This window comes from Episyrphus balteatus, chromosome 3, assembly GCF_945859705.1.
Source record: "Episyrphus balteatus chromosome 3, idEpiBalt1.1, whole genome shotgun sequence".
Classification (NCBI taxonomy): domain Eukaryota; kingdom Metazoa; phylum Arthropoda; class Insecta; order Diptera; family Syrphidae; genus Episyrphus; species Episyrphus balteatus.
In genome coordinates, this window is record NC_079136.1 from 55398938 (window position 1) to 55411457 (window position 12520).

At 29.8% G+C, this 12520-nt stretch overlaps 1 protein-coding gene across 1 annotated transcript in view; it reads right to left on the bottom strand.

Moving 5' to 3' along the window:
- LOC129913987 (homeobox protein Nkx-2.1) overlaps positions 1-12520 on the bottom strand; it is a 65500-nt gene that overhangs the window by 19623 nt on the left and 33357 nt on the right. The window contains exon 4 of the mRNA XM_055993001.1: positions 4662-4757. Within this exon, the coding sequence (XP_055848976.1) occupies positions 4662-4757 (96 nt within the window). The remainder of the gene's footprint in view (positions 1-4661; positions 4758-12520) is intronic.

Sequence of the window (12520 nt, forward strand, 5' to 3'; positions counted from 1 at the left end):
TCGAATTGGTAAAATACAGCAACGCAACGGTGAAACTCATTTGATCGCACCACGCCGCCAGCAATGGGTTTCTGTATACTTGTTTTTCAAACTTGCAAATTGCATGTTCCAAGTTTAATGCTATTAAAATTTAGAAAAGGTTAGTGTATTGCCTTTTCAATTAACTTTCTGGTGAAAATAGTCTTTTCGGACAACAGATTAATCCGTTTCATTTGATTTTGATACTTCCGTATCACCTATCCACTTGATTTCTAACTTTGTGAAAGCCAACATTGGTGTTCCTCAAGGTTGAACACATGGTCCCATTATCTTCCACATGTTTATTAAAATTTGCGATTTTGGCATTTAATTGTTGCCAACTATGTTTTAAAGCAAATTATTTAAAGCATATTTCAAAAATTTTTTAAAGTTTTTTAAAACAATAAAAAGTAGATTTTGAACATCAGAATTTTGAAAAACAGAATTTATAAAAGCATCATAATTTTAATCTTTGTTTCTGAAAGTGTTGCCACCCCTTAATATCATCAGTTTATGGCTAAATTTAAGTACAATGTATTTTTTTAATTTAAAGATTTTTAAGTGTGTTCAATTTTTTTTTCTAAAAATTCGAATATTTAATTTATAGCTCAACTGTTTGTAAGCGTGCTTAAATATCAAACGAAAATTACAAGGAACTCTAACTTTCCCTCAAATATTTGAATGGAAATGTGTCATAGTTGTTTCCTTCGCTTAAACCCTGACTTCTATTACCTTCATCTATCACAAAACACTTAGCCTTGGCCTCAATACATTACAAATCACTATTGATTTCGTATTCATTTTTTTTTTTTATTTTAAAAAAATAATAACTGAAATTTTTTCCATGAAAAATAAATTCTAAAAGTTTTCAGTCTCATACAACACATTTTCCATTCAAGACTAGTAAACACATGTTGTTTCATAAAAAATTTATGTCAAAGAAAATTTTTCAGTTAATAAAATAATGGTGGCAAGATTTCTATATATTATTTATTTTTCTTTTAACTTTTTCTTCAATGAAATTTTATTTTACATTTTTATAATAAAGACCGAACTTATTTCTAAAAGACAAACATCACAGAAAAAAAAAATATTCTCTAAAGAAGGAAAAAATTAAGTAGGTACAAGTGTCTTTCACATTTTAAAAATTAACCTTATCACCTCGAAATTGAAAAGCCTTCAACCCCATCTTCAAGTTTTTTTCTATAGAAATATTCTGTTGAATAAGTTTTGCACATATTTAAAGAAAAAATAAAAAAAAAAAATTACAAAAACTTGAAACAAAAAAAAAATCACGAGTAAAGAAATGTAATACAAATTAAGAGCCCATTTCGTCCCATCAACATAAAAGCCTTCTCGTCATCTACATATCCTTCACTTCTCCCATAGCATCATCATCATCCTCGTCTTCTCATCCTTGCGCTCGAATGCAATTTCTTCTTTTATAAAGGACCAACAAAATCTGTGGTGTATTTTATTTTGTTGTTTTTTTTTTTTTTTGTTTTTGATGAAGGATCTTGGAACAACATCCGAAGCATTTCCTGAAGTAGGTGCAATGAAATGATGCAAATACCGTGCTGATGCGCTACGGGGCAAAGGTCCTATTCAAAGCCAACTAACCCGGACTTAAGTGCCTCAGTGTTATGTCACAATATAATTCATCATCATATTGCATATAAAATCAACAGGAATATACACACCAACATCATAGCAAAAGGAAGGATGCATACTGCATATCCTTTTCTTTTCTTTATTTTTTTTAAATTTGTCCCTCCTTGCAGAAGAGGAGCTTTTTAATGCAAAATGCCAATAAAATTATCTCTCTTAGCGATGCACATGATTCGGTTGCATATGTGCGGTGTTTTTTTTCATACATTGCATAAGTAGGTAGGTATCCTGCCTCCTTTGCTGGGGCAATTTTGCATTCTGACTGAAATCTCTCATGTTGGCCTCCTAAATGGGTAATTCATAAATAAAGAACACACCAAAGACAACCTGACACAGGGTAACCACATTTCATGATGCTCATCCTGATGATGATGATGGTGATGATGGCTGAGAACAAGGAAGAAAAGCCACGTGCTTTTGAATGATAAAAAAGAACTTTCCTTTACTTTTTTTTAAATTAATTTTTTTTTTTATCCTGAATGTTGGCAATTTAAACAACAACACCACAGATTTATATCATAGCTATCTGTGTGTATGGTTTAAAGGAAGTGGTGTGAGTTAATTTTTTGTTTGTATCATGACACAAAATGTGCAAAAATTAATTTTATCTTGTTTTTATATTTTTTTTTATTTTTTTTTTTTTTGCTTTCGTCCCTAAAGTTATAGTAGATTGCAGGCAACACTTGAAAAATTTTCCCCCGCAAAAAAAGGATACGATCTTACATTAAAAATGAAAAAAAAAAATAATATGAAACGAAACGAAACACCACTTGAAGAATTTTATGACGATAAAATATAAAACAGGAAACTGAAAGATAAAATATATTAAATGCATGTAGGAGATGTAGCATGGTTTTATTTAAGTTTTTTTTTCTTTTTTTTTTATATAAAACATTTTTTACTGAAAGTAATGTGCTCCTTTGCATCTGAGAGATACAAAAGCTTGCACAGATAGAAATGTATTAAATTTAAAATGAATGCCAAATGGATTTACTTTGAGCTGAATATTTTCATATTCATATTTATTTTTTAACGTAGTTATTATAGATATTGTTGCGTAGGAAAATATAAAATAGGTAAAAGTGGTACCTACTCTTTGTTTCATTTTAAATAATAGGTTTTTTTATTTCATTTTAAGCAAAAACTCATCCCAAACAAAATTGATGGGCCACCCTAAAAAAATTTGGAAAAAAATTGCATTTGGGATAGAAAGCAAGAATAAAGAGCTTTTTTGGATTTTACTTTCTCTTCGAAAAAAAACACCCTTTCATCTAATTTTTTTTTTATAAAAACTCTTTATTGTTGCTTTCTATACAAAATTCAACGTTTTTAACGAATTTCATTAGGGTGGCCCATAATTTGTATTTTCACTCAAAAAAACACCCTATTACTCATGATATTCTTTAAGATACTTTAGATTCTTGTTTCCAATCTTAAGCTACCATTATTATTAGGTACCTACTTATTTTTTCCAATAAACGAACATTTTCAACACCTTAAAAATAATTCCAATGGCAAAGACATAATTTCTTATGAATTCCGTAAGGGTACCACCTTTTAACAATTGTTTTTTTCTGATTTTCTTTATTTCCCAAAAAAAAAAAAACACCCTTTGACCTCAAATATTTTTGCAGACTCCCTAGATTCCTTGTTTCTGTTATAAATGAAATATTTTTACCAATTTTTATTGGGATACCATTTTTGCCTAGTATTTGTGGTAGGTAATAATTCTTATTTTCATCATTTCATAAAAAAAACACCCTTTCACTCAAAATATTTTTTTTAGACTTTTAAGATTCTTAGTTTTTTTTTTTCATTATTATATTCTACAAGCAATTTTTTTCACTGTTTTGTTGATCTTCAAAAAAAAAACATCCTTCCACCCTATTTTTTTGTAAAGACTATTGCATTTTTGGTTCTTATTCTAAAAGCAAACTTTTTGCCAAATTTCATGAGGGTAACAATTTTTTTTTATCAATCGATTTTTATAATTAACAAAAATTGATAAATAGAAATTTAAATGCTCCCGAGCATTTATTTCTTGAATTTATTTTTGATAAAAAAATTCGAACCAATACTTAAATGATTTCATTTTTAAAAAAATGTTATTCAGCCAGCATTAGTTAATAAGGACTTTCGCTGGAACTACAACAAGTTACTTAACTTCTATAAATTGCTAGATATGTAAGTTCATCTGAACTTACAGTTGCAATCGAGAGAAGGAGGTGCTTTTGGAGGGGTAAGAGTCCCACATATTTACGTTTTTTCGGTACACCAGAATTAGAGTAAAAACGTCATAGAAAAAGAAAACAAAATTTATTTAAAAAAATATTACACATACACCACAGTGACCATATAGATTTTTATTTTATAAACGTTGCATAACTTTATACAACTGTTTAAATTTGTAAAATTTATTCAAAAACTTTATTTATTGTTGTCTTATATAACCGTGAATAATGTAATATTTATTTTTTTTAATTAAAACATTTAAAAAACAATTTAAAAAAAAGTTAAACAGTGTCTATGTGGACAATAATCTAATAAATACGAATGTTAAACTTTGTACCATGCAGACAAACAAAATTGTTTATCCCATTCCCACCAGGAAGCCAAGAATGTAACATACCTTATCTAAATCATAACCAACTATTAACATGTTGTAAATGACAACTTTGTTTGCAGTGGAGGAGTAGAAATCTCTCAAATAATTGCTTGCATTGAGAATAACAAAGGAACAATAATGAAAATCACTTTTATTTTAAACGGAGTGATTAAAAATAAGTCCAAACGACCTTGGTAAACCTTTTTAAATCTTTACAGAAGTAAAGTATCTTTTAAAAGCTGAAAAGGGTTTTGGGTATTGACGTAAAAAAAACAGAATTATTTTTTAATTGATAGTTAAATTAACTATGCATGTAACCAACCCAAAATTTGTGAATTTAAACAAATATTGACAATATGCAAAAACTTACCTGCGTCGGCGTTAAATGTATTAAACTTGCTAAATGTTCTCGTTCAGGCGCTGACAGATATCGTTGTTGTTTAAATCTTCGCTCCAGTTCGTAAACCTTGAATAAAAATACAAAAAAATACAAAAAACTTAATCAAACTTAACAATATCCAAGTCAGACTTGACTAATTTTAAATGTTTTGATTACAAAAAAATCTTCAATAATGATCAATCAGCACGTTTCAAGACCTTATAATCATATATTTATACAACAAAAAAATCAACAAAAATCAAAAATCAACCAACTCTGAACGTTAACCTCAAATAACAAATCTAAGCCCCCTTCTTTTCAAAACTGCGATGCTTTAAGTGAGTACGTCTATAGAAACTTTGAAGTCTTTCTTATAGCTTCTTTTTTTATAAAAAAAACGAGAAACTCTGTTGCTGCTGCTAACGTCAATTAATTGTCATTTAGACAAATATTGACAGTTAATGAAATATTTGCCATTTGTCAACATTATGATGCACACACTGCGCACAACCGCATTTATGTCTGAGGCAGCGCAGCGTAGCGCACCATATCGATGATCATCATCATCATCATCGATCGCATCGCGTATGGAGGATAACCCTCGTTGAGTGAAATTACCTGAAAAGGCCAAACGAGGCATCAATATACCGCAACGCTAAACCAAACGTCATTAGAAAAGGCATTTTTTTGTATGCATAATAGTTCCTAGGTAGACCGTTTATTTGGTGTGGCGCGGTAGTGACGGGTGGATGGCGGCGTTTCTATCTCTCTTTCTACATCGAATGCGGAATGTAAAGAACGTATAGAGTTTGCGAATCATTCGCATAACGCATGCCGCAGCATCTCGCATATCGTCCTCGGCCTCGGTTGACAATTTAAGCTAACATTGTTGGTTTTTTATATTTTTTTTGAAATATTTATTTGTCATGATGATTATGGAAAAAGGCGCACAATAATATTTATGCAATGGATGAGTGCATTTTGTTGTTACAACAACAAAATATTCTCACTAAAGAATATATTTATTTATACGGTTTTTTTTTTCTTTGTTGCTTTATTAATATTTGCGATTTAAAAAAAAAAGCGCGCTTCCAAACAGTATGTTGTTCGATGGCATTGCATTGCAACGCATAAGTGTTTTTCTTTGGTCAATAAAATAACAACGGATTTTTGTTATTGTTGGAAAAAACTCTTCCGCCATGACTTTGGGTTTTTTAGGGAAGCACATTATTTACATTATTGGCATTGGTACAGGAATGTGCTGAAAATTTGGAGTTTTTTTTATCTTCAAAAAATCAATAATTCTTGTTTCCGCCAGAAAAAAAAAACCTTAATATAGAAATGCTCCAAAGAATACTCCATTGGATCTTTAAAACCGCTTAAGAAAATTTTAACATAAGAACCTTCTTAGAGCTCAGTTGCACAAACACAAGGAAATCAACTGCAGTGTACGGCTCATCTCCAACTAACTTTAAAAAAATTTTCTTTTTTTTTACATTCCAATGAATAACCGGCAGCTTATTAAATATTATTAAAATATTGTTCCAGTGACAAAGAAGACAGACAGATTTACAATTGGAGGTAGCAGTCCGACTTAATTCGATAGGAAAGTATTTGGAGCCTTTATTATTAGATGCAACTTAAATGAAAAAGATTCATAAAAAGTGTAATTATTAATGAATACATAAAAAACTTGCCATCATGTTTCATATTTTCAGAACAATTTGTATTAACAAATAAGATATCAATATAAAAAAGTTACACATGCGCCACAGTGACCCGCTGCAGTTAAGATGCAAACAAAATAATTAAAACAAATTTATATCTGACTAACAGTTACACCAATTCAACTTTGTTGACCATTCAATAAATGTCAAAATTTTACATATGGGATGTTTAGATTTCGGAGCCATTAATTAACCCTTTCAAACCCAAGCTATGAAAATCAATATTAAAAAATGGTTTTTTTTTGGTATTATCGGGTCAAAAACATCACAAAAGCAACATGCACTGCCTATGACCACCAAAAAAAGTCGGAGAACTGAGATAATAACTTTTTATGAAACTATAATGTATGCTACTTCTTCTAAGCAAAAAAAACAAAACACTTTCTGCATTAACATTTTTTATATCTTTTTTTTCAAAATTATGACCATATATAAAAAAAAATTTTTTTGCAAAAAAAAAATGTGAATTTTAGTCCCTTTCTCGATAAAAAAAATTAAAGGTATGATATTTGACTAACTTTTTGTAATAATCCAGTAACTAGGCATTATTATCTTTCAATTAAGCCATCGTAACCTAAAAAATTGTTTAATTTAATATTTTTTACGAATTTTTAAAAAAATGTTACATGAGAGTAACGCTGGGTCCGAAAGGGTTAAGTATTGCAATCAAAAATGAGTAAAGTATTTCTTACCTGCATGGGTTAGCATGCAAAAAACAAATCATAAAATAAAATGTCGGAAAGTTGCAGAACTTTTTATTTACATATATTACCTTATAGTAAAAAATACTGCAAAAATTATGTAGTACTATGTTTTTGATACCAAGGGCTACTATAGATACTACTATTTTGTTAATTTTTCTTTTTCAGCTTTCGTGCAAAAAAAAAACAAAAAAAATCCACCTTTTAAAAAACTACATTTAAACAAAATCGCAAGCACTAACTTTTGGCTTAGAATAAAAGTAATGGTTAATGTGTTTGTCACATGGTGCAGTGCCTATTTAATGGTGAGGTATTCGACAATTCCTTATGTTAAACAGCACTCAAATTTCAATAAAATCAGTCGCACACAAGCTGTTTCGGTCTTGTTCAATGACATAAAACTGAAGAATCTTCAACTACTGGAACTTTTGCCGACTGTTTAATAAGACCTCAATGTGAGTCTCTTGATTACCAAATTCAATCATAACACTGGTCAACAAAATCAAACTTTTTTTTTGTTGCCGGAGCAAAAATATACTTTTCTAAAGGTTTTCGGTGTGCTGAACTTGAATCCGAAGTCAAAAAAATTCTAGCAGCTCCCGTTTTTGAGATATTACCGTTAGAAAATGCAGCACTTCGGACCTTATTCTTTTATATAAGGAAAATTGTTTGAGCAAATTTAGTAACGGTTTTTATAAGAATTATTTGCCACCTTTTTAAATCTGTTTAAATCTCTCCGATATCTTTTTTACTTCCCGAGATATCCTCAGTTGTTTGGTATTTTTATAAATTTTATAACGTCATTATCTTCTTTATGATATATGAAGCCACACCCACTGACTTCAGTTTAAGATATCTCGGGCAATACATAAGATATTGAAAAGATTTAAACAGGTATCGAAAGATGGGAAATAGTTCTTATAGAAACCGTTACTAAATATGCTCAAACAATTTTCCTTATACAATAGAATAAGGTCCGAAAAACTCAAAAAAACGTTTTTTTTGGATTTTCTAACGGTAATATCTCAAAAACGGGAGCTGCTAGAATTTTTTTGACTTTGGATTCGGAAAGATGGGAAATAGTTCTTATAGAAACCGTTACTAAATATGCTCAAACAATTTTCCTTATACAATAGAATAAGGTCCGAAAAACTCAAAAAAACGTTTTTTTGCACTTTCTAACGCAAATATCTCAAAAACAGGAGCTGCTAGAATTTTTCGAGTTCAGCACACCAAAAACCTTCAGAAAAGTATATTTTTGTTCCGACAACAGAACCCTTGTTAACCAGTGTAATTTATCAGGTTTATCTAGGAGCTAACGATTTTTCTCCAAAAATTGTTCGGTTATTCACCAGTTTATGATTAGATTTTTCATTTTCAGGAGAAATTTACAGTTTAGCTTGATAACTATCAGTTTTAGCAGAAATGTATCACTTTTAACTTAAAAATGCTACTTCTTTCGGCTTATAATTTTAGCTTCTACCTAAATTTTCCCAATATCGCAGAAATTTAATAGTTTCAACTAATATTAACGAGTTTCACTAAGCATTATTGCATTTTAGTAAAGATTTCCAAGATTCTACTGAGATTTACCAGTTTTGAGAAGAAACTTTCATTGCAATAGGTAAGATTAACAAGTTTTAGTGAAAAAAAATGTACTATGTTTTAACGGAGATTCCTTAGATATTTTCTGCTGGGAGTCTAGCTAACTTTCTCTTTAAATTTCAGCTTGGATCTGAAAACTACCTGCTTCTTCTGAAAATGTATGTTTTGCTGCTGAGAAACTAAAATAATCCAATAAGAGGAAATCTCCAATTACTTGAGAAATTAAATCGGAGTAACCGCGAAGACTGGAAGAGTGTATCTATTACATGAGTTCCAGATATCCTATTAAACCACGTTTAAAAGTATGTAACGACTTGTAACAAGAAATGGGTTTTAAATAATGTCATGTGCAATAGAAATGTTTTTTTAACACCCCACTGTTGATTGACTGAATTTAAAAGAAAGAAAGAGGATTATACTGAATTTTGGCGATGCTTAAAAGGATTCAATTAGGAGTTTTTGAGTTCGCATTACATTAACTCATATTCTCGTCTTTTTTACAGATGATGGTTATATTTCCATTTTTTGTTGTTGTTGTTTTTTGAATTTTTTAATAAAAACACAAACAAAGTGGGTAGCAATATTGTAACGTTATTCATTTTAACCATCATATTTGCACTCAATCGCGAATATCCAATAAAACTTTTGTATTTATACAATGAACAAAAAAAAAAAAACAACAACAAAACATACATATACAGGGTGTCCCACAGTCACCGCCCCAAATGAAAACCATAGATTCCTGAGGTCATTTTAAGTCGAAAAACTTAAGAGGCAATTTTCTCGTTTTGGTCCCGTTTTCGAGTTACCACGGTTTTTATGATTTTTGCTCTCTTGTCCTTTAACTGGCCTTATCTTTGCCAAACTACGTTTGATTTGAAAGATTTTTTTTACAACCAATCAAGAATTTATTACAGTTTAAGTTTGTCTCAAAACTTTTTTTCTGCGGATAACCGTTTCTCCGCCATTTTGCATCAAACACAATTTTCTTCGTTTTTTAAGTTGTTGCTTACACTTTCATATCAATTAAGTAAAAAAAACACGTTAATAAGTATTAATTTTTTGTGCTTTTTATTAAAGCCCAATTTATTTCCATAAAAAAAAATAAGTTTCATTTCTTAAAAAAGGCTACTGAAAGTAATTAAAAAAAATAAACAAACTGAGTGAATAAAAAAAAAATAATTTTTAAATAAAAAAATAATTTAAATGATTTAAAACTTTTTCTGAGCTTTGTCTATTTGTTCTTTTCTTAACCACAATAGCTCAGAAAAAGTTTTTAATTCATTTAAATTAATTTTTTATTTAAAAATTATTTTTTTTTATTCACTCAGTTTGTTTATTTTTTTTAATTACTTTCAGTAGCCTTTTTTAAGAAATGAAACTTATTTTTTTTTATGGAAATAAATTGGGCTTTAATAAAAAGCACAAAAAATTAATACTTATTAACGTGTTTTTTTTACTTAATTGATATGAAAGTGTAAGCAACAACTTAAAAAACGAAGAAAATTGTGTTTGATGCAAAATGGCGGAGAAACGGTTATCCGCAGAAAAAAAGTTTTGAGACAAACTTAAACTGTAATAAATTCTTGATTGGTTGTAAAAAAAATCTTTCAAATCAAACGTAGTTTGGCAAAGATAAGGCCAGTTAAAGGACAAGAGAGCAAAAATCATAAAAACCGTGGTAACTCGAAAACGGGACCAAAACGAGAAAATTGCCTCTTAAGTTTTTCGACTTAAAATGACCTCAGGAATCTATGGTTTTCATTTGGGGCGGTGACTGTGGGACACCCTGTATATAAATCTCTTATACATTATGAAGGTTGGTATAGTCCTACCTACTGTACGTGTACATTTTGTATATATTTGAGGAGAGTCAGAGCAGAAACAGCAACAACAGCATCGATATTGGTACTTGAAAAATCCATTAACAATAATGAATTCTCAATTTCAATACTCTGATGATTTTGAAAAAATAAGGGTACGTTATATGGATGGGTAGATACATGTATTGGAGAGGGGTAGGTATGATGGAAACGCATATATCGCGTTTATTGCGATTTGTGGTTGAAGAGTTTGTATATGCACACGTAGGTATAGATACATAACTACTTTAGGTTTCATTCTCATCGAAACCAATATTGCAATTTTATATCAACGGATGCTGCTGCAGCAGCCATCAGTTGTGATTCCACATTGATTCGTGGCAAAAACAAAACAATAACGAATATGGAATTGATTGAAATCATATACACACACTATAAAACATAGTTACACATACAAAGGTAAAACAAAAAATATGTGAATATTAATATTTTAAACTATTATTTTTTTAATTTTTGTTTTTTGTCGTTTTAATCATTGGAAATATACCTAATTTTATTCCACAATTTTGCAGTGTGTATGTGTGTGCGATTTTATTTATTAGAAATTCGAGAAGGGAAAAAAGTTAGATAAACAAACAAAAGCAAATAGGTGCCTATAGGAAGAACGAAATTTAGTTTAAGTTAATTAAGGATTTTTTAAGAATTATTTGTTATGGAATTGGAATTTCTAGATTTAAGAAAATTTAAATATTTGCACAGCTTTAGAAGTCTCTAATGAATTTTAGGGAAGTTTAAACTATTTCTATTTGTACATATATGAAATGTAGTGACTGCTGTCAAAATGCAGGAGAATTACCTATCAAATCAATACAACTATTTCTGAGTAACTCACTCAATCTCGTAAAATTTTTTACGAAGATCGTAGGTTCTTTACTAAGCCCTGATTTTTCAATCATTAGACTATCCAACGAATAAAGTCATAATAAAAAAAATAGATATTCCTAGGAATAAGCTCTAACTGAGGTTTATTTGACTATTGAAAAATTTGGCCCTAAGTTTTACAATAGGTTTCAGGGCATGAACTAAAATTTTTGACCGCGAGAAAAGTACCTACGAAAAATTGGTTTGAGCAAAACAGAACGTCAATTAAAAAGGTGAATCGTCCAATAATAGAACAAATTAGCCTTGCTCTGCCTTTGATAGTCTTGTGTGAAGTGTTTTAACCACTTCAACACTACAGATCTTAAGGCCAAACTTATTGAGCACAAAGTACGTGTTGAAGAAATACTGTAGTGTTGAAAATGATCAAAAAGTTATCAAATTTGTGTATTAACTTTATGGAAATTTATATGAACAAAGCCATTGATTACATTAAAAATTTAGTAAATGATGACTGTCGATGGACCTCAGAAGGGTCTTTTTGAGGGTTTTTTCTTAAATGGGCTCAATTTGGCTCAGCATACCCTTCATCGCAAAAAGGACCAAATATTTTTTCTTTGAAATGTTTTCAGTATAGCCGGACTTAGTAGAGCAAAAAATTCGTCTTCGCAGTAAAAGGAATTTCGAACAAGTTTAAAAAAATTGACTTGAAGTTTCCTTAAATCAGCAACACGTTTCTGACCTAAAATTAACATTAGCAGGAGGATTCCGGTTTTAGATCCTGCTGCCAGTTGCTTAGCTTTATTTATAATATAATAATTGTAACACCTTTATCAGACAGACGCATCAATAAAGCTTTCATAATCATACCACGAATTATTTTTTGCAGAAAGTAGGTAAATTATATTGTATAAACATACCGCGATAATGTGAGATCAATATTTGCTAGTATGCTAGTATGCAATACGGCCATTCCAAAGTAACGGAGAGAACATAAGACGCTTGTTATGCAGTTTATTTCGCTGAAGAATCAATCTATTTCCTTGAATTTTAATGAGTCATGAGGGCTCATCATAAAGTTAATATCTTAGAAATTTCACAAAAAACTAATCATT